This window comes from Primulina tabacum, chromosome 8 (genome assembly GCF_025594145.1).
Source record: "Primulina tabacum isolate GXHZ01 chromosome 8, ASM2559414v2, whole genome shotgun sequence".
NCBI lineage: Eukaryota > Viridiplantae > Streptophyta > Magnoliopsida > Lamiales > Gesneriaceae > Primulina > Primulina tabacum.
Genome location: NC_134557.1, coordinates 38,764,040 through 38,791,648, shown reverse-complemented (window position 1 = coordinate 38,791,648; position 27,609 = coordinate 38,764,040). Strand labels below are relative to the sequence as shown.

General features: G+C 37.0%; 3 protein-coding genes and 1 non-coding gene across 4 annotated transcripts; 2 read left to right on the top strand and 2 right to left on the bottom strand.

Annotated features, from left to right (window-relative positions):
• Positions 1-12,239: 12,239 nt before the first annotated feature.
• Positions 12,240-12,311, bottom strand: TRNAP-UGG (transfer RNA proline (anticodon UGG)). Its single transcript has one exon. It is a non-coding gene; the product is annotated as a tRNA-Pro (tRNA).
• A 1,503-nt stretch (positions 12,312-13,814) lies between these two features.
• Positions 13,815-15,442, bottom strand: LOC142554073 (protein CYSTEINE-RICH TRANSMEMBRANE MODULE 13-like). Its single transcript, XM_075664691.1, has 3 exons — positions 15,225-15,442; positions 14,948-15,125; positions 13,815-14,010 (listed from the first exon to the last, which is right to left on the bottom strand). Exons 1-3 carry the CDS (start codon positions 15,274-15,276, stop codon positions 13,965-13,967), a joined length of 276 nt encoding a protein of 91 aa, XP_075520806.1. The 5' UTR covers positions 15,277-15,442; the 3' UTR covers positions 13,815-13,964.
• A 5,004-nt stretch (positions 15,443-20,446) lies between these two features.
• Positions 20,447-23,197, top strand: LOC142554764 (uncharacterized). Its single transcript, XM_075665441.1, has 4 exons — positions 20,447-22,125; positions 22,360-22,497; positions 22,872-23,085; positions 23,180-23,197. Exons 1-4 carry the CDS (start codon positions 20,447-20,449, stop codon positions 23,195-23,197), a joined length of 2,049 nt encoding a protein of 682 aa, XP_075521556.1.
• A 1,046-nt stretch (positions 23,198-24,243) lies between these two features.
• LOC142554763 (uncharacterized) lies at positions 24,244-24,855 on the top strand. The gene has a single exon (XM_075665440.1). The coding sequence runs from the start codon at positions 24,244-24,246 to the stop codon at positions 24,853-24,855; it is 612 nt and encodes a 203-aa protein (XP_075521555.1).
• The last annotated feature ends 2,754 nt before the right edge of the window (positions 24,856-27,609 follow it).

Genomic DNA, 27,609 nt, shown 5'->3' with positions numbered 1-27,609 from the left:
GAGAGCCAAAATTGATTGATCCATAGTACTCAACTTAGTCAAAATTTGTTGTTGACGACTTGTTTCTAGATCTTCTTCTTCTTCAAGTTGTCCTTCTTCTGATAGTGATCTGTCTTTGAGAAGAATCAGTTCAGAGGAAGAGCACTTCTCAGCAATGTTTGATTGTTCAGGCTCATGAAGTTCAACAGTGATGTTCTCAATGATTTTATCAATATCATCAGTGAAAGTCAAGATTTTAGTGCTGGTTACAATTGGTTGATCCAGTTTTGTTGATGAAGGACTGGTTGGAGGAGATTGAGCAGGCAGTGAAGATGTGATCAGCTCGGTGTCCTGTACTTCTTTTGGAGATGTCAACAATTGTTCTTGAAGAATTGTTGAATCATTTTTGGTGGGAGAGCTTGGTGGAAAAACTGTTTGATCCTGAAAATTGACAACTTGATCAAAGTCGAATAAAAACTTTTCTGCCTCATCAGTAGAAACAATTTGAGCAGCTGAAAAATCAGGATGAGGCAGTTGGGTAGACATCTCCATGACAGAGACAGTTGGAGACTTAGATGGAATATCAATGTCAATCAGATGGCTCTGTAATTCAGTGCTTAATAAGTCTTCAGACCTGGGTTGTTCAGAAGGAGGTACAGTGGTTTCTTCATCATCCGGTTGAGCTGACATTGTAAGTACTGGTGAAGAGGGTTATGTACCGAGAGATGTAGATGAAGAACTCTTTTTAGAAGGGATGGTTTGAAACTGTTCTGAACTCAATTCTTCATTAATTTGCATCACAGAATCAAACTTGCCCTGTTCTGCAGTAGCTGGAAGATTGAGATCCTGACGCATCTGAGCGACTCTCGTAGCAAGTCCCAAAGCATCCATCTCAATTTGAGATATTACTGCAGAATCATCCATGGCAGTAGGACTAACATGATCAAAATTTTGCCTTTTCAGCTGAATAATGATTCGGAGAGTGCTTTCCTTCATTTGAAGTTCCAGAAAGTTTCGTCGATGAAGGGCGGTTTGAATATCAGCCGTTTCTGCCCATTCCAAAATGGACCGCTGAAGTTTAGCGGCTGCCTTTATTTTTCCAGATTTAAGTAGCGAATCAAAAGTTATAGCCATCCGGTACTGAACGCATGTATCAAACATCTTGATCTTTTTCTGAACAGCCTCATTTACACGCTCGCTTGCGAGTACTATGGCTGTATGAACTACATTGTTTTGCTGTGGATTTTCAATCAAGACCTGTTTGCCTTTATCTGAGGATAAAATGATTGGAATTCCAGAATAAGATGACTGAATTTCTAGTTCTGCAATTTGAATTCCCTTTAGCTTAGTGATTGCGATTGCAGGAATTGGGGCAGAAACCAATGGTGCCGAAAGATGCTTGACCAGCTTGATCTTAGCTGGTTGTTTAGTTCTCTTTTTCATAAAGACCTGAGCAACTGGAACGTTATCTGTGGACTCTTCATCAGAGCTGGTCTTTAGAACCAGCTTCGTTTTAGTTGCCTTGGCGGTCAAACCGATTTTTGATGATTTCTTTTGTTTCACAAACTCTTCCCCGGCTTCCGTCTTGATTGAGACCAACACTTCATCTATCGGCCGATTCTTTTTAATGAATTTTTCAACCGACACCCAGGTGAAGAGTTTAGTTTTGCCAACATCTATCATATCAACTGGTTGAATCCCGACATCAGTCAGCATATGGACATATTTGAACCGCAAAACCTTGCGATTGATTTTCCTTGTTGACATGGCCACCAGGCCAGTTTACTCGTAATTTGGAGGAGATAATAGCCATAACAAGAAATTTTTCCATGGTGATTTTATCATAAGCTCCAGCTTTGGCGAGAAATCCTTTGGCAACGATATCTGCCAGAAGTCTGAATTCAATCTTTAAGTCCCGTTTTTGACAAGTTGGATGAGAGATTGGAGAGTCTGTGTCTGAGAAAGTACGGCGACAGATATCAATATTTCCATTTGGCAGTGTGGAGAAATCAGTCACTCCTTCAGTTGGTAGGTTGAACAATTCAGCAAACATCTTCTGTGTGAACAGAAGGTTTTTGTTTTGGACGACACATATAATTTCGTCGTTCTTCATATGTGCTGACTCGAAAAACTCCTTCAGCAGTGTGTCGGAATATTTATAGCTGCAGCCTAGAAATGAGCGAAGCCCAGAGTGTTCTATATCTCGAAACATAGATTTCATTGATTTGTTGGGCATGGCAAAGATGGATGCGAAGTTAACCGCGACAGTGTTCTGAGTGATAGAGGCAGCCATTATCTTGATTTACAGAGAGAGTTTGAATTCAGCACTAGTCAGTCCACGTGGAGGACTGTTAGTGGAGAGAAGTTTTGTAAATTTTGAAAATCTTGGGCGGCGGTAAAATAAGTAATTTTGTAATTTCAAAAATAACAGCTGTCACGTCAGTCAAAAGCAGTTAAAAGGATTGAGTAATTTTTACGCAATGACGTGGAGGAATTCTGCCCAAGTAAAATGAACCGTATCAGTAATGTAGTTAGGAGGAAATGGTTGAGAAGTCTATTGAATTAATGACTTAACCATTTTTCCCCCTAAGCATGTGGATTAAAGACTAATCCAGGATAATAAACCGTTGAAAGCTTGGACAGAGAGCCTCTTTAACTCCTAGTGACTGTCCATATGCGAGGGATCCTTTCATCTATAAATACATGTAGATAGGTTAGTTGCAAAAAAAAAAATATCAAAATGGCGAAGGCAGGCAGTTCAAGTGAGCCAGATCTTTTGAGGGAATTCATAGCCTCAATGATAGATTCCCGAAAGGCAACTTTTGAAGAGATCGTGTTGGAGAAGACGCTGGCAGTCTGGACAAAGATTGAAGGGCTTTGGTCCTCCATTGATGGAGGACGGGGCCTTACTGACAAGGAAACGTCACTCCTGATGAAATATCAGCGACTCATTTATGTAGCTGACGCATCATACGTCTTCTCTGATGATGGTGTTTACCTCCTCATGCTCTTAGAAGAGCAGAGGATTCTGAGGAAGATTGCTTCCTCAGATGACTTTTTATGTACCTCCATCGGTGAGCTGACCTCTTGGTTGCGCACATGGTCGATGGCGGTAGACGAGGAAATAAGGGATCTACGATGCAAGCTGTTTTAATAAAATATTTTTTATTTTATGTTACTGAATTTTTCTTTACATTCTCGTTTTATTTCCTGCAAAACAAACCGAACAAAAAAAAGAAATATCCTTATCACGATAAGTCAATCAAACCTACAAAAATGAGATAACTTAGCCTTGGGTAGTGGTTTTGTGAAAATATCGGCCGTCTGTTGATCCGTATGAACATATTCCAGACGTATTTCCTTTTTCAAGACATGTTCTCAGATAAAATGGTGTCTGATATCAATGTGTTTGGTCCGAGAGTGCATGACAGAGTTGTATGTGATAGCTATTGCGCTAGTGTTGTCGCAGAATATAGGAGATTCAGTAGCTTGAATTCCATAATATTTTAATTGCTGATGTATTCATAGCATCTGACCGCAACAATTTCCAGCCGCTAAGTATTCAGCTTCAGCAGTTGATTTAGAAATTGACGTTTGTTTCTTTCTGGTCCATGATATTAGTCTATCACCCAAAAATTGACATGAGCCGCTCGTGCTTTTTCGATCAATCTTGCATCCAGCATAATTTGCGTCTGAATAACCTACAAGATTAAAACTTGAATCTTTGGGACACCAAAGACCCACATTAGCAATACCTTTCAAATATTTAAGTATACGTTTAGAAGCGGTAAAATGAGATTGCATAGGTTTAGCTTGAAACCATGCACATAGACATACAGCAAACATAATATCCTGTCGGCTTGCGGTCAAATATAATAAGGAACCAATTAACCCTCTGTACATTTTCGCATCCACAGAGATTCCCCTTTCGTCTTTGTCCAGTTTGATTGAATAGCTCATTGGGTGGTAGCTTGGGAGCAATTTTCCATGCCGAATTTCTTTAGCATATCTTGAGTGTATTTGGCTTGATTAATGAATATACCATTTTCTGACTGCTTGACTTGCAGCCCTAAAAAGTAATTCAATTCCCCCATCATATTCATTTCAAACTATTCTTGCATCATCTTGGAGAATCTTTCACATAGCTTAGGGTTAGTTGATCCAAAAATGATATCGTCTACATATATTTGAACGAAAAGTGAATGCTTGTTTTTTGAGAATTTAAACAGGGTTTTATCGACCGTTCCAATAGAAAAACAATGTTCAATCAAGAATTTGGTTAGAGTATCATACCATGCTCTCGGGGCTTGCTTCAGTCCATATAGAGCTTTGTTGAGTTTGTAAACATGATCAGGGAAAGCGTGGTTAACAAAACCGGGTGGTTGTTCTACATGAACTTCCTCATTTAACAAAACATTCAAGAATGCAGATTTGACATCCATTTGATATACTTTGAAATCCTTACATGCTGCAAAAGCTAGAAATATTCTAATAGCTTCTAACCTAGCAACGGGAGCAAATGATTCATCAAAATCTATTCCTTCCTCCTGTCTATACACTTGAGCTACTAATCGAGCATTGTTTCTAATGATTAAGCCACTTTCATTCATCTTGTTTCTATAAACCCACCTAGTTCCAATTACATGAATATTATTAGGTCGAGGGACTAAATGCCAAACTCTATTTATTTCAAACTGATTAAGTTCTTCTTGCATAGCCTCTATCCAATTTGTGTCTAGCAATGCATCATCAATCTTCTTAGGTTCTAACTGGGAGACAAAAGCAGCATGCATAAATTCATTTATCATTTGATTTCTTGTTCTAAGAGGAGCAGTAGGGTTACCGATGACCAGCTCGAGTGGATGATCCTTTTTCCACCGGAGACACGGTCCATATGGATTTGGCTCAGTTGGTTGATTAGTGTCTTCTTCTTGTTCCGGTGCTTCTTCTTCCATTTGTGCATTCGGCGGTTGATGATTGTCTTCCGGTTCATTCATCTGTTGACTTTGTTCTTGTCCGGTTGGATTTTCTTTGGAGATGATTTCACATGTTCTTCTTAGATTTATCTCATCGTCACTGCTAGCTTCAAGGTTAGCAGCTTCAAGATTATTTATTAAATCATGCATGCTACTATTACTATAATCATGACATATAGATGATTAATCAAACACAACATGTATGGATTCTTCAACAGTGAGAATTTTTTGATTGTAAACTATGTATGCTTTGTTAACTGCTGAATATCCCAGAAATATTCCATTTTCAGCTTTTGCATCAAATGCAGTAAGATGTGTCTTACCATTTATGTGAATGAAACACTTATAACCAAATATGCGAAAATATCCGACTTCAGGCTGTTTGCCTGTCCAGATTTCATATGGAGTATTTTCATGATTCTTATTGATCATGAACCGGTTTTGAGTATAACAAGCTGTGTTGATAGCTTTAGCCCAAAATCGTTGTGAGATACTTGATTCAGCTAGCATGGTTCTAGCTGCTTCTTTCAGTGTGCGGTTTCTCCTTTTAGTCACTCCGTTTTGTTGAGGAGATCTTGCAGTTGACAACTCATGCTTTATGCCATGATCTTCAAGATAAGATGACAGGTATTGGTTCATAAATTCAGTTCCTCTGTCACTCCTGATTCTGTCAAATGCTACCCCTTTCTCATTTTGAAGTCTTTTGAGCAGCTTGATTAATTGACCAGCGGTTTGATCTTTGGAGCTTAGGAAAGATACCCATGTAAATCTGGAGAAATCATCAATTACCACAAGGGTGTATTTCCTTCCCCCTAAGCTCATTACCGGTATAGGTCCAAACAAATCCATATGAAGAAGTTCCAGACACCTTGCTGATGAGTTTCTTCCCTTGTTTTTGAATGTTGAGTGGACCTGTTTACCTAGTTGACACCCATTGCATATTCTATCTTTGGCAGTGTCAATGTTAGGCAATCCTGATACCAAATTAAGCTTACTAATAGTAGCAATGGATTTGAAATTTAGATGATTGAGACGCTTATGCCAAAGCCAATTTTTGTTTCCATTTAATGCAATGAAACAATTAGGTGCAATGAGACATTCATCATTCCATTTAACTTTGTATGTATTTTGCTCTCTGTGACCAGTTAACATGATATTACCTGCGGTGGTTTTGACAGTGCATATATGTTTTTGAAATTCCACGGTGTAACCATTGTCACAGAACTGACTTATGCTTATCAGGTTATAACACAGATTTTCCACAAGAAGTACATCTCTAATAATAATTTTGTCGTGGATAATCTTACCTTTACCCACAGCTTTACCTTTAGAATTGTCACCAAAGGTGATTGTCGGTCCTCTGAAGTTGACTACTTCTGATAAAAGATCTTTATTTTCAGTCATGTGTCTAGAGCATCCGCTATCCAGAAACCAGGTTGATTCTTCCAAGTTCTTCTTCTTTAATACCTGAAATTATTGAAATAAGAAAATTGGTACTCTTTTCTATTTAGGTCCTGAATTGATTAGACCCTTAGGAATCCATACCTGAATTATCCTAAAGGATTTTTCATGGCGTGTCCCAAGGTGAGCATGATTAGGTGCATAATCAGATGGTGTGTGCGATACATGTTGTTTCGGCCTTTGGTCACTGTCAGTCAATCTGTACCTCTTTTGAACAGGTCGGCTGTTGTAGTAACGGTTAAGTCTAGTTTTTGAGTGATATCCAGTTGAACTTGACCTTCTGTGAGAACCGCTGTGAACAGTTGAATTTGGCCTGGGTTTGTGCCAATACCGGTTGGATTTATCACTCTGAACTTCGACATAACCCAAACCACGCCGCCTACCATTGTTCTCAAGATTCACATTTTTAGTGCCCTGAACTTCAGGCTTATCATGTTCATATACCGTACTAGATCTGACAAATTTAATTGATTTTAAACTGTCTTTCTCTAGTAATGGTTGAGTTGAAGCTTCTGAGGTGTTGCATTCATTTATGCTATAACCTAGCCCGGTTCTGTCTCCGGCTGGTTTTTGCATTTCGTGCATCCTGTTAAGAGAAGTAGAGGAGTTGTTCCATGTGTTGACAGTATTCATCAACCGTTTGTTTTCTTTTAACGTGGCATGGAACAATCTTCGCAGATCATCATTCTTGGCCGCTAGCAGACTTAACTTTACTTTTAAGCTGTCAACCTCTTTTTGCTGCGATCAGTTAGAGAGAGTCAACTTGCTTTTCAAGTCTTGTTTTTCTGCTTTGGCTTCATCGAATTGCTGTGATAGTCCTTTAAACTCATTTACCATGTCGTGTAGTGCAGTGACAAGATCTTCTCGTGTAAATTCTTCAGAGTTAAAATCAAATACCATCTCATCTGTAGATTCTTGATCTTCTTTGGCCATGAGACATTCTACTGTCTCATCTTCGCTTTCACTTGTAGATTCTTCAGAGATGGATTTCTCTGATTCTGATTCAGCCCACTTGCTTTTGTCTTCTTCTGCAACTAAAACTCGCTGATTCTTCTTTTTGATGAATTTCTTGTTGTCTTTAGATCTTCTTCTGTCACCCTTTTTCTTTTCGTCCTTCCTTGGCCTGTTGCAATCTGCAATAAAATGTCCCTTCTTTCCACAGTTAAAACAGGCCTGACCATCCTCAGTATGATCTTTTTTGAAATAAGGTTTATTTATTTGAGACTGATTTTTGCGCATAAATTTACTGAATTTCTTAACAAAGAGGGACATGGATTCATTGCTTAATTGCTCAGCCGATTTCTTACTTGTGGACTCTTCCACTAAAAGAATTTGACTTTACAAAATATTTGCAACAGCCCACTTCAACCAGGACTTATCATACTGCCTGTATTGGAACTTTTAGTGATCACTTTACACTTCTGGATATTAAGAACACTTAGTTCACCAGACACCACGATTTAATCAAATAACCAACATGTTACTGATATGTAAAAGTGATTTTGTTTGAGTAGCACAAAAAAAAAAGATCCTGAGATGATCGAATGTATTTCTGTTCAAGGCGTGCTGATAGAGCGAAGAGAATGTATGAATCCTTTTGAGCGCTCTGAGATCTTCAAGTATACAAGCTAAAAGTTTTTCAGCTGTGAGAGAGATTAGTAATGCTTGCTTGTCTCTGACTTGCCTTCTTCTCTGTTGATATAGCCGAATGACTTAACGGTCGAGAAGGACAATTAACGTAAACCTGATCCTCCTGAATAGATGTGTCGCTGTCGCCTTAATGAGCATTTATTGATGCATTTAAAAATTTTTTTTGCTCAGCGTAAGTCTGAAGCGCTTTTCTTGAGGAGTTCCTTTTAAGGAAACTGTTTTGGGCAACAGAAATTTAGGTCTATCCTTGGTCTTCCTTTTTCTGGGAAAGATAATTAAATGTAGATCAATCTTGGAACTGATGTAAGAATATGTTGACTTCAAAGCGGTGTAATACTTGAATGTATTTAAGCCGGTCAGAGAATGTCTTTGAGTAATAACTAGTTCTCTTTAATGACCGGTTCTGATAACGGTCTGAAGTGAGCGGTTGAAACTGCTTTGAGCTCTGAGCGGTTGGATTGCTGCATATCTGATATACGAACCGCAGCTGAATACTTGTTTTTGTCATACACCAAAATTCTTGAGAATAATCTTTTCTTAACAGGTTGTGAACAAAGTATTTGAAGAAATGGCGTACTCAATTCAAGAAACATGATTTTCAAAGACATACTCCTACCTAATAGATAATAATTGATTGTGAGTATGTCAAGTCTATTTTTTCTTTTTTTTAAAAAAAAACATTATGTACAAATAATTACAATAATCATTAAGTACATGCTACATGTTTCAACGTTAGAATTTGAGGGATGTTAATAAATTTCATTATCTCTTTTCAACAACGTTCAGCTATATGTGAAATCATGTATTATGTCCATGTTTTTATCTCTGCCCATGATTATCTATTTCTCATCATCTATCTTTATCACTCCTCCCGAATAACCATTTTTGGCATTGCTACTATACTTTCTATGATTTTTTGATTGTTGGTTTAAGTTGAATTTTTTTGCTGATTTTGAATTGCCTTTGTGTTTTTTTCTCAAAAATTGAAGGATATTGGTTGCAAACAAAGTATTTGTATAAATGACATAGTCAATTCAACGGATCAGATCTATTCACCCCCATCTTGTTTGTTTTTAACAATGAATTAGTTTATGGTCTATGATTTATTATGTTACTTTATATTAGTGGTTATATCAAATTCGTTTGTTCGTTTTGATCTTGCAGGTGAGATAATATATTTTTATGAGCTTCAAGATCTTATGAAGTAATCTCTCACATATTCTCAACAGATTCACTAAATCATTATATTAGGGCTTCTTAAACATTTTTTTATTATAATTTTTACAGACAAATTTACATTTTGGTTGGTAGATTTTAAACTCAAATTTGAAAGATCTAGCAGAGTTCTGATGTCAAAATCTGAAATTTTAATGATATTCTCATATTTTTTAGACAATTTTTTGACTATTTGTCTATTTATTTTATGTTGAAGTTCACATTAGATGATATTAAGGCTTCAAAAAATATGATTTTTTTTATGATCAACACTTATATCATGTGAGGTAACAAATTGATTTTGGCATATTTATTTAAGCTTTGGAATACCTTGCTTTTTATGGATCAAGTACAAATTTTTTGACAGTCATGGTGTTGTAAACTCATGAAGGTTTAATATATCTGTCTTATATATTCATTACAGACGCAACGCGTGTGCCTCGGTGGCTAGTTTATATAAAAACAGAGCTTTTCAATATTTTGAAAGTTCGAGGAAAAATAATTGTTGTAAAAAAAATTATTTATTAGTATTAATGTATTCATATATCATAATAAAATATTTAAAAATAAATACGTAATTAAATGTGAAATCTTTCCAATTTTTTTTAAAATTCAAAATTTTCAAATTTTCATTTGATGTCTCTTGAAACTATAAACTACGTTTAAATCTCTACAATTGATTATATTATTTCGTTTAATTGAGGATTTAATTTCTGTTATAATTTTGAGTGGTACTTTTCTATATTTAGTCCTCAAAATTCTCTATCATATTAAATAAAATATATATTTTTACATAATATTATGTTTTCCAACTTTTAAAAAAAGTGTCATAGTGAATTTTAGTATATTGACTATAAATAACTATTATTATTATTATTATTATTATTATTATTATTATGTATTGTAATTAGAACTTCAATATAAATATCTTTAACATGTTCTAAAAAACAAATAAAATTTTTAATCAAAATTTATCTATTTAATAAATGACAAAAATTTTAACCTTTTGAAAAATGTTTATTTATTATTTAAAATTTTGATAGACACAATAATATATATATATATAGATATATATATATATATATATATATATATTAGATATGTTTTTCTATTTTTTATTTGTAAAATTTGCACTCGGACAAGATAAAAAAGTCAATCTAGCAGCAAAAAATTATTATCATAATTTAATTGTTATCTCAAAAGATATAAACATTTTGTATACATTATTTTTTTATAATATTTAAAATTTAAATATATTCATTATATTATATCAATAATTTTAATAATTATTGAAACGCTAATATTTACTAAATTTAATCATTAATTACATAAAATAACACTTTGTAGATCGCTATATTCAAATATAACTACTATCATAATTGTAAAAATTAATGACGTTTCATACTCTAATTTGAAATTTATATACTGTAATTTGATTTGATTATATTTAAATTAGGATTATAATATAATTATGAAAATTCATGAGAGATTAAAGTGTAATTTTGAAATATATTTTTTTTATAAAAAACAACAACAGGTCATGACAATAAGTGTTTTGACTATATTATACCAAAACTTAATAAATAGTAAGATATGTGGATCCTCCAAAATTTAGGTAATGATCGATGGACCACCATTGTTTTTAGTTTTTTGATTGAAAATGGATCGTCAGAATTTTAATTTCAAGTAAAAATAAGAGTAATATGGATAATGAATATTTTGACACTAATGATTTGTTTTAGAGACCAAGTTATTTATTTGGATATCTTACGTACGTAGTGGTTAAATTTTAAAAGTTTTATTTTTAAAATAAATTTTTATTTTAGTTTCAAAGTGAAATAAAACTAGCGTTGAATGAGAACTGAATGATCTTATGAATTTTTATCTGTTAGACGGGTCAATCATGTCTATATTTACAATAATAAGTAATATTTTTTGCATAAAAAATAATATTTTTTGATAGATGAGTCTAAAAAAAAGCATTCAAAGGTTTGATCTCGGTTCCATAACCTGATTTAATATATTGGTTCCATCATACAACTCATACCAACTAGGTTGTGCTGAATATAATTTGAATTCGAAAATATAAATAAGTACGACATTCTTTCGAAAGAAATAATTTTTAATATCTTGCATCCCTCACTTTAGACAAAATAAAAATGGCTTATCTGTTTAGTGTCATCCGAGAGATCGACCCTTCGAAAATTTATTGGACGCTGAAACTTCGATTAGTTTGTTATTCCTATTTACCTGCATATAAAAACAATTGAGATTTTAGCTTGCAACATCTTTAATTGTAAAAGGGCTGATTATTGTTATAAAGTACAAATATTTACTATTTCTATATTTTGTAGGGTTTTAATTCATTGTCAGTTTTATGCTGCTGTATCCTGATTCGTGATTCCCAAGGGTCTTAAAATTTTGATATGTGTTATTGATAACAACTAAAAATATTCAACGACGAACGTTGTATTTTAAAAAAATCAAAATTTATAAATTAGTTTTTTATATTAATTATACACTGTATAATATATTTAATTTATTTGTATTTTAATTATTTATTCAAATGTTAATACTTACTAATTTTCATCGTTAATTTCATAAAATAAATGTGCGTCCATCGCACGTGTGAAATACTAGTTTACAATAATAAGTAATATTTTTTTACATATAAAATAATATTTTTCATTGGAAGGTCGTGTGACACTATAATTTTTTATTTTTATTTTTGTATTTGGCTAATTGGGTGTTTTTACTATTGGATTGGCATGGATTTATTTTAGTTTGAAGTTCGTTAGTCTTCCCTAATATTTTATATTAAATTTTATGTACATTTTTTAAGCTACATTTTATTGTAATTTGCAAATTATGTAAGAAAATTATCATGTTTGGACTGATAAATGGTAATAATTGTTCGATTTTAAATTTTTTGCCTGATTTTAAAATCCAACAAAAGTCGGGGCATTCCGAGAATCGAACTCGGGACCTCTCGCACCCAAAGCGAGAATCATACCACTAGACCAAATGCCCTCATCTATTGATAAAGAGCCTGAATATATATTTGTTTTATAATGTTATTTACAACCCTTTCTCCGTCGCTTTTTATTCACACACCATTGTTATATTATATTTCTTAAAAATTGGACTAAGACAATCAATTTTTTTATATACTCCATTAAAATTTAAATCTTAATAAGATCATCAATAATAATAATAATTATCTTACTCATAATTATAACAGTATCAATAAAGATAAAAACTCACTAGGATTAACCGAAAAATGTCAAAAATAAATTTCTCGAGATCATAGATCTAATCGGAGTATTAAAGATCTCGGAGATATTCGAATCTGTTGGAACACATTAATCGATATATTTTCTACATTTATTTTGAGGATATTAATTAAGAGTATATCTCTTGTGAGACGGACTCACGAATCTTTATTTGTGAGACGGACTCACGAATCTTTATTTGTGAGACAGATCAACCAATATTCACAATAAAAAGTAATACCCTTAGCATAAAAAGTAATACTTTTTCATTGATACCCAAATAAGAGATCTGTATCACAAAATACGACACATGAAACTGTGTCACACAAGTTTTTGCTATTATTTAATTAGTTAATTAATTAATATTCAATGTAGTATAGAAAGAATTTCGAATATCACATCAATTGGTGGTAATCATAATATTTTTTTATGAACAAAAGAAAAAAAAAGTCAATTGTGTACCAAAAAAACAAACATCGAGTTCACGTGAAAACTCGCAACTTGCCATGTGAAAATTCTTGGGGCTTTCATGCCAAGTGTTACTCGTCCACGTTTTGTTTGTTTTATTTTGTGAAATTAATGATTTAACTATTATTGAATTATATATTATAAATTTAACTTAAAATTCGTAATAATCACAAATTTTTCGTGGAACATGTGCCCAATTATTTGGAATATTCCCCGTCACAATGCATATCCATTATAATTAAACAAAATTGGTCAGGTAATTTATAAATTCCAAATTTTATTTGAAAGAAATTAAAATTGAAGCCACCCATTCCATATCCACTCCAACTTCAAATTCCTCTGGAAACTAACGAGTAGTGAGCAATCAAAGTAACAAAATAATGGATAATTTATCTGTGAGACGGATCAACCCTACCGATATTCACAATAAAAAATAATACTCTTAGCATAAAAAATAATACTTTTTCATGGATGACCCAAATAAAAAATATGTCTCACAAAATACGACCCATAAGACCGTCTCACACAAGTTTTTGACTAGATTTTAAATCAATGCTTTCAAATACATTGTAGTTTGATAGAAATTATGAAATTATTCCTAATGATACAATATTTTTCTTTCGATCCAGTTTTCAATAAGTTCCTTGTAACCGGTAAAATTTATTTTTGTCATCATTTCCAAAATTAAACTTCGTGGAGTGTATGAAGAGATAAATAGCATGAAAACACATTGAGCTGATGTACTATATACTCAAAAGCCAAAACCAGCCAAGAAATTTAGCAACAAAAAGCATAATAAAAAGGAGAGTGGAATTTCAAGAAACCAGTCCAATATTATTTTCAAAGGGCAACCTTCACACACAAATGACAAGCATTAGCAACCCTCAAATGGAAGACTCATGGGGAAGAGATATCCATTTTACAATGTTCCTTCCTTTCTTCATCAGAAGCATGCGTCCAGCAGACAACAGCAGCACAGAGCAGCCAAACTGCACCAATAATATTTCAATTTATTCACATTTCCATATCGCCGCAAACACCGAGATACTGTTATGACGAAAAATGAACAAAAGTCCAGACTCGCGTGGAATTACCAAAATCATCAATTTCGTGAGTATGCTCTTAAAAAAGAGTAGACCTCTTGTGAAACGGTCTCACCAATCTGAGACGGGTCTCACGAATCTTTATATGTGAGACGGGTCAACCCTATTGATATTCACAATAAATAAAAAATAATACTTTTAACATAAAAATAATATTTTTTCATGGATGACCTAAATAAGAGATTTATCTTACAAAACACAAGTTTTTGCTCCTAAAAAAATAGGGGAAATCAAGATATTTAACCTTTATTTTCCAAAAATTTCGATACACAAACTTCTCAGTTCACAAACATTATCCTACTTAGTTCTAAACATTATCCTATGCATAGTACTATAAAAAAAATCAAAGAAAGTTATGCATGAAAAATACATTTCACCAAAGCAATATATTTAATTAATCCTCATATAAATTTTTGTAGTTAAAATTTGAGATTGGATTTCAAACTGTAAATCTTATGAACTAAAATTTAATTTTATAATTTTTTTAAAATAATAGATAGACTAAGCAAATAATAATAATAAATTTAAAAAATGGGGCAATATGATATCCACATATCCAACTATAATAATTTATATATTATAATCCCTGAAAAAGAGAGCCTAATTGTCATCGGAGCCTTTGACAGCCTGGAAGAGACCCAGTGGTCAACTCATCGAAAAACCCAAAAAATTATAGAAAATAACCTAAAATAAAAACCCCAAATCACCCAGATCTGAACACAAGGCAAATACGCCAGTCAATGGAACGCTCACGAAAAAAATTAAATTAAATTAAATTGAGCAAATCTGAACAAAATTGACACGATCGGATCCATTTACGTACCATCCTTCCATGAACCCGGCACTGCCGGATTGCTTCTGATCAGGAGGAGGCGCACCGTACTGAGGTGCGTACTGTGGCGGATACCCCTGGGGCGGGTAGCCCTGCTGGGGTGGATAGCCTTGCGGAGGGTAACCCGCCGGCGGATACGCATCCTTCGGATACCCCTCCGGTGGATATCCTGTAAATAAAAAACCCACTTAAGAAAATCAAGTAAAAATTCTTCCATCCAACAGGAAAAAGAAAGAAAAATCGAAGATCGGATCATCTTTTCCCTAACCTTGTGGGGGAGGAACACCAACCGGGGGTTGATTCTGGTTGTAGTAACTCATGACCTCGGCTTAGTTTCTCCCTCCGTCAAAGGATTGCTCCTTCCTCGGGCTCAGCGGGGTTCGAAAGTGAGCAGAGAGAATTAGAGAGACGTTATCGAAGGGCTTGTGGGAACTATTTTGTTTTGTATAATGAAGGTTGGAGTGGGTCCCGTACACTAGGCGCAGTGCATTTACTTTAATTCCAACTAAGAATTTGCAAAATCCAGTCATCTTTCCGTTGTATACATGATGACGCATTCATACATAAAAGAGTGTGACACCGTTTCACGGATTTCAATATGTGAGACGAGTCAATCCTACAAATATTCAAAATAAAAAGTAATACTCTTAGCATAAAAAATAATATTTTTTCATTGATGACCCAAATAAGAGACCCGTCTCACAAATACCACCGATCCGTGAGATCGTCTCACACAAATTTTTGTCATATAAAAATAACATCGTACATATTACACTAACATTCAAAATATTTGGAACAATTTTCAAGTTTCAAATTCAATTGCAACAAACAAAAAATTACACTTATATAATAACATCATCCACTCTCGAATAATATTTTGTCTATTGCTAGGTCTCTTGTGAGACGAGACAATCAAATTTTGTCTATATTTAAAATCATAAGTAATAATTTTGATATGTGAAGTAAAAAAATCTACGAGTGACTCAAATAAAAGATTTATATCACTAAATTAATTCGTGAAAACGTTTTATGAATTTTTTTGTGTTTTTCAATTATACATACCTTAATTCTCGATTTCCAACATTTTCAAATTTTTCTATAAATGGGTTATTTTGAGCCTAAATATATACCCATACCTCTTATTTGTCATGTATTGAAATTGGAGTATGTCTCTTGTGAGACGGTCTCACGAATTTTTATCTGTAAGAAGGGTCAACCCTACCGATATTCACAATAAAAAGTAATAATTTTTGCATAAAAAATAATATTTTTTCATGGATGACCCAAATAAGAGATCCGTCTCACAAAATACGACCAGTGAGACAGTCTCACACAAGTTTTTACCTTGAAATTGTACTTATGAATTTTAAAAGAAAATTTGGCAAAAAAAGAAAGATGTACCTTTAACAGAAAAATCACAATTTTTTTGGGTTCCAAAACCGTTTGGTCCTTGATCTCCCTCAAGTTTTATCTACAAATTAAAGGCGATATATAGACTAAAACTCGACTAAATGCTGCATTTCTTGGAGGCGGCCGATATTTGAAACTTCTTGGAACGTTAATTGCCCAGTCAAATTTGACTTCACAAAAGGGCAAAAAAAGAAAAAGAAATGGAAGAAGCTAAGAGATTAGTCAAATATGCAACTTTTTAGGCGAGATTGATTTGAGATAGATTATCGGATGAAGATAGACGCATACAATGAAAGTTGCATGCTAGAAATTTACGAGAAAAATACTTGAAATAAATCGATCATTGTAATATTTTTGTGGAAAAAAAATAGTTGATTTTATTATTTCATGGGGGTTAAAGCTCCGACACTTTGATTTTTAATTAAAACTTCACTTTTGAGAGTTGTTTAGAATTTTTTTAATGTAATGTTAAAAGTTAATTAGCACTTTTTTTAAAGTCAGAATTTATTCAAAACTTGCGACATTTTTTAGGATAAAATAACAATTTTTATTTCGACTTTAGCACTTTTAAAGTGAGGGAATTAACATTTTTAAGTTAAATTAGCACTTTTAAAATCGGAATAAAAGGAGAAAAACCTCTCCCCAACCACATTCACGTAAAAAAAAAATAAAAAAATTCAGAAAAGAATGGAGAGGAGAGGCAGCCTAGGACTTGGACGAGGAGGGCTGAAACATTCGACTTGTGCATCGATGTTGATTGTGATCGGAGTGTCTTCCAAGTGCAAATCCATCTCTACGCGAAAGATATGACAACTTGACAATTATCTCAAAGCCATACTAATTTCTGAGCCCCTTCGACTTTCTGAAGAAAAGAAAAAGACAAGACAAGTTGATTGTGTTTACTTGATGTATCGATGCAAGTCAATAATTTTGTTTTTTTTACGGTCAAGAATTTGCCAGATTCCTTACAGATTCGATTCAAGTATATTATCTTTTGCAAATTTTTTTAGACATAATTGAATCTTTTACAAATATTTCACATGATTTCTGAAATATGTCGGATCAATCAATGAAAATTTTGTTGGTCCCATGTGCGGAATTTGAGATAATAAAACCCGAAAATAAAGAATAAACTGGACATCGAGATTTACGTGGAAAACCCCTAGAAATTATTAGGGTAAAAACCACGGACAAGATAAAAAGAATTTCACTATAATATTTTGTGGTGTACAATTCACTCACTGTGTTTCCAAAGAGAACACACTGTGAGAACCGAAAATTTTCAATAATGCATTTAATAAAATTGTAAGGAAATTTGTAGGATTCGATTCTTTGTATAAAATAGTAATAATAAGATATGCACTTTGGGAATCAATCGTTGGATATAGTTTTGCCAAGTCAATAATAATACATCAAGGCAAGCATATTTTCGAAAATTAGGTAAGAAATATTGCAAGATTGAGATATCCTACAAGAATCTAAAGGATTAAAGCATGAGATGGTGATCAAATTTTCGAAATATTATGATATCCTATGCCTAATGGGTGTGATGCTTGAATACAAGGAAGCTTTCAAGGTAATTAGAAGCAAATCAACTAAATTGCTCAAAAATCATTCCATCCCTTGCATCTAGATTTTCGAGCCAAGCAATGAGGAATGAATCAAGGATTAAATCTCTCAATTTAGGTAGATGAATTTTCGGAATTAGCAAGGGAGATTGGAGTCAAAATTGTGAGATTTGGTATGATTTAAGGGTAAGATGTGAGTATCAAATTTAAACCTTTTTCCCTCACCTATAAATACACCATCAAGCCTACCCATTCTTGCACCTACAATTTCGAAAATCCCCTTGCTGAAATCTCGAAATTCAGCAGCTCTCCATAGCCAAACTCTGCACAAAAATCGTCTCAAAGTCGTCCAAGAAATCGAAGCCGAAGCGCCGTCCGAGCAAGAAGGAAAAGCGATCCAATTCTCGAAGCCAAACACCTACGTTTCTAGCATAAATACATACGGTAAGTGGACTGTTTTTAAATCTTAAAATTTCGGTTATGCATATGTGATCTTTTCGGTTTTTTTTTGAAAATACGATCGAGTACATGTTCTTTCCTACTCCTTTTCTTGTGTTGTGTCATTCGGTTTTAAGCACTGTGAGGAGTCGACTGTATATGGCTGGGAATCCCAACCATGACGTACCCTTACGCGGTGGGGGATATAACCGCTATACGGCCTCGCCCCCTTATAGGAGTAAAAATTAGGGACTGACGTCAGTAAACCATAGAAAGTTGGATAAATCACAGTGGCTCGTAAATGTTATGCATGTTTATGAAGTACGTATGAAAGTCATGTGTTTTGAAATTTATGCATGGTGTTGTTATTGTACTCGATATTCCCCCGCTTGCTGAGTATTCCAAAAATACTCACCCCCCTTACAATCTGTCCCAGAGAAATCCGAAGAAGAACTCGAGGAGGAAGAGTCCGAACAATTCTGGGGGTGGTGATGATTCAAGAAATTAGATTAAGTTTAAGTTTATTATTACGCAGTTTACGTTTTCGCATTAACTCTGTCGTCTTTTTGAGATTACGGTTTTGTAAAGACAATGTTTATTTCATGGAAATTATGAATTATAAACTGGTTTCGGTTTACACTGTGCTACGAAAGGTTTGTTGTTTCGATTGTGTGATTATTAAACAACGCCGATGTCAATCCCGAGTTTCGGGGCGTGACATTTAAGTGGTATCACAGCCGCCAGGTTCATAATCCGAGTGGGAAAAAAAATCGATTTTCAAAAAAAAAAAATAGTCAGTGGAATTTTTGCTCGAGGCCAACGCTATTCCCTCCGAAACGGTCCAACGATCGATAGTCACCACCCTAAAGTCGTGAGGTAGGAGCTGAAATCGCGAAATTCCTCCGTTTAGACCTCCGAAACGTCGTTTTTGCCGTTTTAGGAAATATTCGTAGACCCTATAACTTCTCGTAGGAAATTCAGAATTCGATTCCGTCGATTTTTCTGGAATCCTCTCGACATATGCTTCGAACCCATATGTCTAATTCCAAACTTTCCATTTTTGGAAAAAAATATATTTATTTAAATTTCGAAAAATTTATATATATTTTATATTGTCCTTTGTTATATATTGTCTATTTCGGATTCTGAGCATTTCCATTTTTGGTTTCAGGAAATGGCTCCATCTACCCCCATGCGACCCTGCACCCATGCCCAAGCTGCCATTCGTCTGAAGGAGCTTGCTCTTCACTATCAGTCCCGTCAGATCTGGCGACTTAGAGCCAGATTGAGTGAGAGGAGGAGTGAGGTCGAAACCTTAGCCGCGGAGAAAGAGGAGATTCAGGTCCGCCTTAACCAGTCTATCTATCAGGGCGAGCTAGTTAGGGGTGATAACATGGATCTAAGAGATGTCATAGAGCAGTGCAAGTATCAGCATGGGAAGCTACGAGAGGATGCGAAACGCTATCACAAGGAGCTGGGGAAAGAGAAGCAGCAGAATGCCAAGGGTAAGAGGAGGCGGAGAATTCGTGTGAGGCCATGAACAGCCTCGCATATGTGAGCCAACGTCTGACCCAACATGTGGAAGCTCTTAAGGACCAACTCAAGCAAAAAAAACAATATCATCTGCAGTATCAGCAGCATTGGAACGACGAGATGGAAGTGGCTGAGGCGGAAATTCAGGGACTTAAGTCACAGGTGACACAGCTCACAGAAGAGAACGCCCAGCTCACCCATATGGTGGAGATACTTCAAGAGGTAGAGCCAGAGGAGGAGCCGGAAGAGGATGAGCCGATAGAGATCGACGAGCCTATAGCTGCCATAGGAGATGGAGAGATAGATGATTAGAGTTTCTTAGTTACCTTTATTTATTACTAGGAGTTTATCTTTCCATTGTTGCTATTTTATTTCAGTCAGTACGATTTGTTTTCTTTCAGTACTATTTGTCACATTCAGTTGTTCATCTACATTAATAAAGTTATGTTTATTTATTTATCTCTGTTGTTCCAGCATAACTTAATTATTCAATCCTGTTATTATGCACATCAAATTTTTAGAAGCGTTTAAATTGTAGGAAATGGCCGGTAGACCACCAAGACAAAACCGCAACCCTCGTTATGCTAACAACAACAGCAATGCCAACGAAAAAGGCAACGTACCTCCACCACAGTTTAGTCTTAATCAAGCCGACCTGATGGCCATAGCCACGATAGTGGCAGCGACACTGCAAGGGTTAGTGAACCCGAATGCCAATCAACCACCACCACCACCTCCACCGCAGCACGGAGTCAAGTACCACTATGAGTCACTGCGCAAGAACAGGTGCCCAACTTTCAGTGGCGCTACCGACCCTGAAGTTAGCCAGAGTTGGCTAAAAAGCGTGGAGACTCAATTACGGCTGTTGGAAGTCCCGGATGCACTAAAAGTGGACGTAATAGTGCCCTTCCTGGAAGATCGAGCAGGCAAGTGGTGGGAAGCAATCTCGCCAGCCATGACGACTGCAGGACCAATCACGTGGCAACGTTTTAAGGAAGCTTTTCTGAAACAGTACTATCCAGCCGAGGTCAGATTTCAGAAACTAAGTGAGTTTGAAAATTTCAGCCAAGCTCCAGACATGTCAGTTGTGGAATACACCTCCCAGTTCAACGCCTTAAGATCTTATGCTCCAGCAATTATGGCGGATGAAGTTCTGAAATTGCATCGTCTTAAGAAGGGGTTGAATAGCAGGATCCAATCAGCTCTAGCAGTCTACCAAACTGCCAACTTTTCAGACCTGATGGGTGTGGCTATCCGAGCCGAAGCTGATATTTGTCGGAGAAAAGGGGAAAACAGGAACAAGCGACCCCCTGTCAGCCAGCCTTCCAAGGGAAAACCAGTGTTCAAGAGGCCCAATCAGTCAGGTGGACCTACCTCAAGGAAATTCCCCGCCAATAACCATCAAGGACTCAAGCCATGCCCAACTTGTGGCTTCAAGCACTCCGGGGAATGCCGAAGGGCCAGCGGTGTATGCTTTGGATGTGGAAAATCGGGGCACAGAATTGCAGAGTGTCCTATCGCCGCCAACCGACCAGCAGGGCCGAACAGAGGAACTGGGCCAAATGCGGGAGCAGGACCTAGCAAATCAAAGGAGGACAAACCCAATGCCAGGGTCTTTGCCATGACTCAGGAGGAGGCAGACGACGCCAATGAAGTCATGTCAGGTACCATACTTATTCAGCAAGTGCCTGCTTATACATTATTTGACTGTGGTGCTACCCATTCCTTTATGTCTAAAAGATTTGCTAAGAAGTTAGGCTGTAAGCCCGAAAAATTAAATGAGCCCTTTCGTCTAGCCACACCTACAAGTAGGGCCATTGAAACTCACAAAATTCACAGATATTGTAAAATCAGTATTAGTGGTCAGACCTTTAGTGCCGACTTGATACAGTTGATCATGGTCGACTTCGACATCATCTTAGGGATGGATTGGTTAGCCAGAAACAATGCGATGGTAGATTGTAAGGGAAAGAGAGTCAAACTCCGAACCCCAGATCAGGAAGAAGTCGTGTATCATGGCAAGTCCAAGGAACGGAAGTCACTACTTTCCGTATCTCAAGCTTGGAGAGCCATGAAATCCGGAGGAGACATCTACCTAGCTATGGTCAGTGCAGTAAGAGGAGAAGTCGAACTGAAACTTGAGGACATTCCGACAGTGAGAGAGTTCCCCGATGTTTTTCCAGAAGAACTCTCTGGGACGGTCCCGGACCGCGAAGTGGAGTTCGAGATCAATCTGGTTCCCGGTGCTGCTCCAATCTCTAAAGCACACTACAGAATGGCACCAGCCGAACTCAAGGAGCTAAAGGAACAACTCCAAGAATTGCTAGATAAAAGGCAAATTCGACCAAGTGTGTCCCCCTGGGGAGCTCCAGTACTCTTCGTAAAGAAGAAAGACGAGAGTATGAGATTGTGCATCGACTACAGAGAATTGAACAAGTTCACAATCAAGAACAGGTACCCTCCACCTCGGATAGACGATCTGTTTGATCAGCTTAAAGGAGCCGCCGTCTTTTCTAAATTGGATCTGAGGACAGGTTATCACCAGTTGAAGGTCAGGGCTGAAGATATCCCCAAGACAGCCTTTCGAACCAGGTATGAGCATTATGAATTCACAGTGATGCCTTTTGGTCTGACCAACGCACCGACAGCATTCATGGATCTGATGAACAGAGTATTCAAGCCATTCTTGGATCAGTTCATAGTGGTATTCATCGATGATATCCTCGTCTATTCTCCTGACGAGACGAGCCATGAAGAGCACCTTCACCTTGCTCTGCAGACCTTAAGAGAGAATAAGCTCTATGCTAAGTTCAGCAAGTGTGAATTCTGGCTAAGGAGTGTGTCATTTCTGGGACACATAATCTCGAGAGAAGGAGTGTCAGTGGATCCAAGGAAGGTAGAGGCGATTACTGAGTGGCCAAGACCGAAGAACGCCACCGATATCAGAAGCTTTCTTGGATTGGCAGGTTACTACCGGAAGTTGTCGAAGGGTTTTCCTCGATAGCCGTGCCAGTGACGAAGCTCACACGAAAGAATTCTAAGTTCATCTGGGATGACGGTTGTGAGAAGAGTTTCCAGACATTGAAAGAGAAACTCGCATCTACGCCAGTGTTAATCCTACCCGCAGAAAATAAAGATTTCACTATCTACAGTGACGCATCTAAGGATGGTTTAGGATGTGTACTCATGCAGGAGGGAAGAGTGATCGCCTACGCATCAAGGCAGTTGAAATCGCACGAGCATAATTACCCTACTCATGATTTGGAACTTGCAGCGGTTGTCTTCGCCTTAAAGATTTGGAGGCACTACCTCTGTGGCGCAAAATGTGAAATCTTCACAGACCATCAGAGCCTCAAGTACTTGTTCACCCAAAAAGAACTGAATATGAGGCAACGACGATGGATAGAACTTTTGAAGGACTATGACCTGACCATAAGTTATCATCCGGGTAAAGCAAACAAAGTGGCTGATGCGCTAAGTCGGAAGGGCCTAGGCAAGATGACTCTAGCTTCCCTCTCGGCCCAGCCATGTCTGCATGAGACCGTCAAGTTAAACCAAGATCGAGACCCGGTACTGACCAAAATTAAGGAGCAAGTCAGAGAAGGGAAGTCTTAGGAGCATCAGATTGATGACAAGGGAATCTTATGGATGAAAGGGAGACTATGTGTGCCCGACAGTGATAACCTTCGACAAGAGATAATGGCAGAGGCGCACAAGTCAAGATTCTCAATCCACCCGGGCAGTACGAAAATGTACAGGGATCTCAAGAATAATTTCTGGTGGAATGACATGAAAAGAGACGTAGCTGAATTCGTCTCCAGATGTCAGGTATGTCAGCAGGTCAAAGTAGAACACCAGCGACCTGGAGGATTACTGCAACCTCTGGAAATCCCCGAGTGGAAGTGGGAGCATATTTCCATGGACTTTGTGGTAGGATTGCCAAAGTCTAGGCAGAGCCATGACGGTATATGGGTGATAGTAGACAGACTCACGAAGACTGCACACTTCCTACCCGTCCGCATGAATTACAATCTCGATAAGTTGGCTTCGCTGTACATGGACAACATTGTGAGACTGCATGGAGTGCCAGTGAGCATCCTATCTGATAGAGACCCGAGGTTCGTCTCGCGCTTTTGGAAGAGCTTTCAGGAGGCCATGGGAACGAAAGTGACCCTAAGTACGGCCTATCATTCTCAAACCGATGGGCGAACGGAGAGAACCATCCAAACCTTAGAAGATATGCTGCGAGCATTCGCTCTTGAATTCAGTAGCAATTGGAGCACTCATCTACCCTTAATTGAGTTTTCTTACAACAACAGCTATCACAGCAGCATTGTAATGGCTCCATACGAAGCTCTTTATGGGAGGAAATGTCGGTCACCACTTTACTGGGATGAAGTGGGAGAGAAAGCCTTAGTGGGACCCGAGCTAGTACAGATGACAGTAGACAAGGTTAAAATCGTCCGAGAAAAGCTCAAGGCAGCTCAAGACCGACAGAAGAGCTGGGCAGATCTTGAAAGAAGGCCTGTAGAGTTCAATGTGGGTGAGAAGGCTTATGTGAAAGTCTCGCCTATGAGAGGAGTTGTCCGATTCAATAAGGCCGGGAAGCTGAACCCTCGGTATGTTGGACCCTTTGAAATCTTGGAAAAAGTGGGCACGCTAGCATGCAGGCTGGCACTGCCACCAAACATGTCAAGAATCCACAACGTGTTCCACGTGTCCCAACAAAGGAGGTACATTCCAGACCCAAGTCACGTTTTAGAAGTAGAACCACTCTTGACCGAAGGAAACTTGGGAGAAGGACTGAAATACGAAGAAGTTCCTATCAGAATTGTGGACACCAAGTTACAAGTCCTCAGGCGACGCATCATTCCCTACGTCAAAGTGCAGTGGTCCAACCACACCGAGCGAGAAGCGACTTGGGAAGTTGAAGAAAAGATACGAATGTAATATCCCTACTTATTTGGAGACCAAGCCAACCCAAGTTTCGAGGACGAAACTTTTCATAAGGAGGGAGGGATGTGAGAACCGAAAATTTTCAATAATGCATTTAATAAAATTGTAAGGAAATTTGTAGGATTTGATTCTTTATATAAAATAGTAATAATAAGATATGCACTTTGGGAATCAATCGTTGGATATAGTTTTGCCAAGTCAATAATAATACATCAAGGCAAGCATATTTTCGAAAATTAGGTAGGAAATATTGCAAGATTAAGATATCCTACAAGAATATAAAGGATTAAAGCATGAGATGGTGATCAAATTTTCAAAATATTATGATATCCTATGCCTAATGGGTGTGATGCTTGAATACAAGGAAGCTTTCAAGGTAATTAGAAGCAAATCAACTAAATTGCTCAAAAATCATCCCATCCCTTGCACCTAGATTTTCGAGCCAAGCAAGGAGGAAGGAATCAAGGATTAAATCTCTCAGTTTAGGTAGATGAATTTTCGGAATTGGCAAGGGAGATTGGAGTCAAAATTGTGAGATTTGGTATGATTTTTGGTAGGATGTGAGTACCAAATTTAGACCCTTTTCCCTCACCTATAAATACACCATCAAGCCTAGCCATTCTTGCACCTACAATTTCGAAAATCCCCTTGCAGAAATCTCGAAATTCTGCAGCTCTCCATAGCCAAACTTTGCACAAAAATCGTCTCAAAGTCGTCCAAGAAATCGAAGCCGAAGCGCCGTCCGAGCAAGAAGGAAAAGCGATCCAATTCTTGAAGCCAAACACCTACGTTTCTAGCATAAATACATACGGTAAGTGGGCTGTTTTTAAATCTTAAAATTTCAGTTATGCATATGTGATCTTTTCGGTTTTTTTTTTGAAAATACGATCGAGTACATGTTCTTTCCTACTCCTTTTCTTGTGTTGTGTCATTCGGTTTTAAGCACTGTGAGGAGTCGACTGTATATGGCTGGGAATCCCAACCATGACGTACCCTTACGCGGTGGGGGATATAACCGCTATACGGCCTCGCCCCCTTAGAGGAGTAAAAATTAGGGACTGACGTCAGTAAACCATAGAAAGTTGGATAAATCACAGTGGCTCGTAAATGTTATGCATGTTTATGAAGTACGTATGAAAGTCATGTGTTCTGAAATTTATGCATGTTGTTGTTATTGTGCTCGATATTCCCCCTCTTGCTGAGTATTCCCAAAATACTCACCCCCTTACAATCTGTCCTAGAGAAATCCGAAGAAGAACTCGAGGAGGAAGAGTCCGAACAATTCTGTGGGTGGTGATGATTCAAAAAATTAGATTAAGTTTATTATTACGCAGTTTACGTTTCCGCATTAACTCTGTCGTCTTTTTGAGATTTCGGTTTTGTAAAGACAATGTTTATTTCATGGAAATTATGAATTATAAACTGGTTTCGGTTTACACTGTGCTACGAAAGGCTTGTTGTTTCGATTGTGTGATTGTTAAACAACGCCGGTGTCAATCCCGAGTTTCGTGGCGTGACACACACACTCTCTTAATACAGGAGAACAAAACACCTCACAAATAATATAGAACTAAGCACTCAAATGCTTATAAGATGAGAGAAAAATTGAAGAAGGGATGATTTCAGAATGAAGAGGGGAGCTCTATTTTTAAAGCCCCTTGTCCGTGTGAAGACGCATATAAAATGCGTCTTCCGTCTTCTCACGTAAATTTCCGTGAAATTTCCGCAACCACGTTTTTTATTCTGCAACTTGTTGTTTGCAACTTGTTGTCCCTACTTTCTTTGACTAACATTGCCGACGTTTCTCCCACTTGGAGATTTGATTGAGAATCAAACACATCTCCACAAATCTTTTCAATCTCGCAGTCCATGCTGCTTATGTTTCTGCTAGGTCACTTTTGGATCTACACCACTCAAACTTATCAGTGTTCACTGGCTTGGTCAGAAAATCAGCTATGTTATCTTTTGTATGGATCTTCTGCATATCCACGCTTCCTTCTTCTACTACTTCCCGTACAAAGTGAAATTGAACTCCAATTTGTTTCGTCCTGGAATGAAATGCTGGATTCCTTGCGATGTGCAAGGCACTCTGACTGTCACAAAACAAAGGAACATTCTCTTGTTTGTGTCCGATTTCCTCCAATAACCTTTTAATCCATATTGCCTCCTTGCAAGCTTGAGTAGCTGCCATATATTCTTCCTCTGTTGTAGATAACGCCACAACTGTCTGCAGTTTTGAAACCCAGCTTACTGCTCCTCCTGCAAGTGTAAACACATAACCAGTAGTAGATTTTCTCTTATCAGGATCACCTGCATAATCTGAATCGACATAGCCCCTGAGTGTAAGATCTGAACCTCCATAACATAATGCAGCATTCGAGGTACCCTTAATATATCGAAGGATCCTCTTAACAGTGCTCCAATGCTCTCGTCCAGGATTCGCCATATACCGACTAACTGCTCCCACTGCTTGAGCAATGTCCGGTCTTGTACAGATCATGACGAACATCAAACTTCCCACTGCTGATGCATACGGTACTTGAGACATCTCCATCCTCTCTGCTTCACTGCTAGGACACATTTCGGAGGATAACTTGAAGTTAATAGGAAGAGGGGTCGAAATTGGCTTGCTATCTTGCATGTTGAAGCGTTGCAAGACTTTCTTCAAATAATTTTTCTGGGAAAGCCAAATCTTTCTGTTACTTCAGTCTCGGTGAACTTGCATCCCTAGAATCTTGTTTGCTGTCC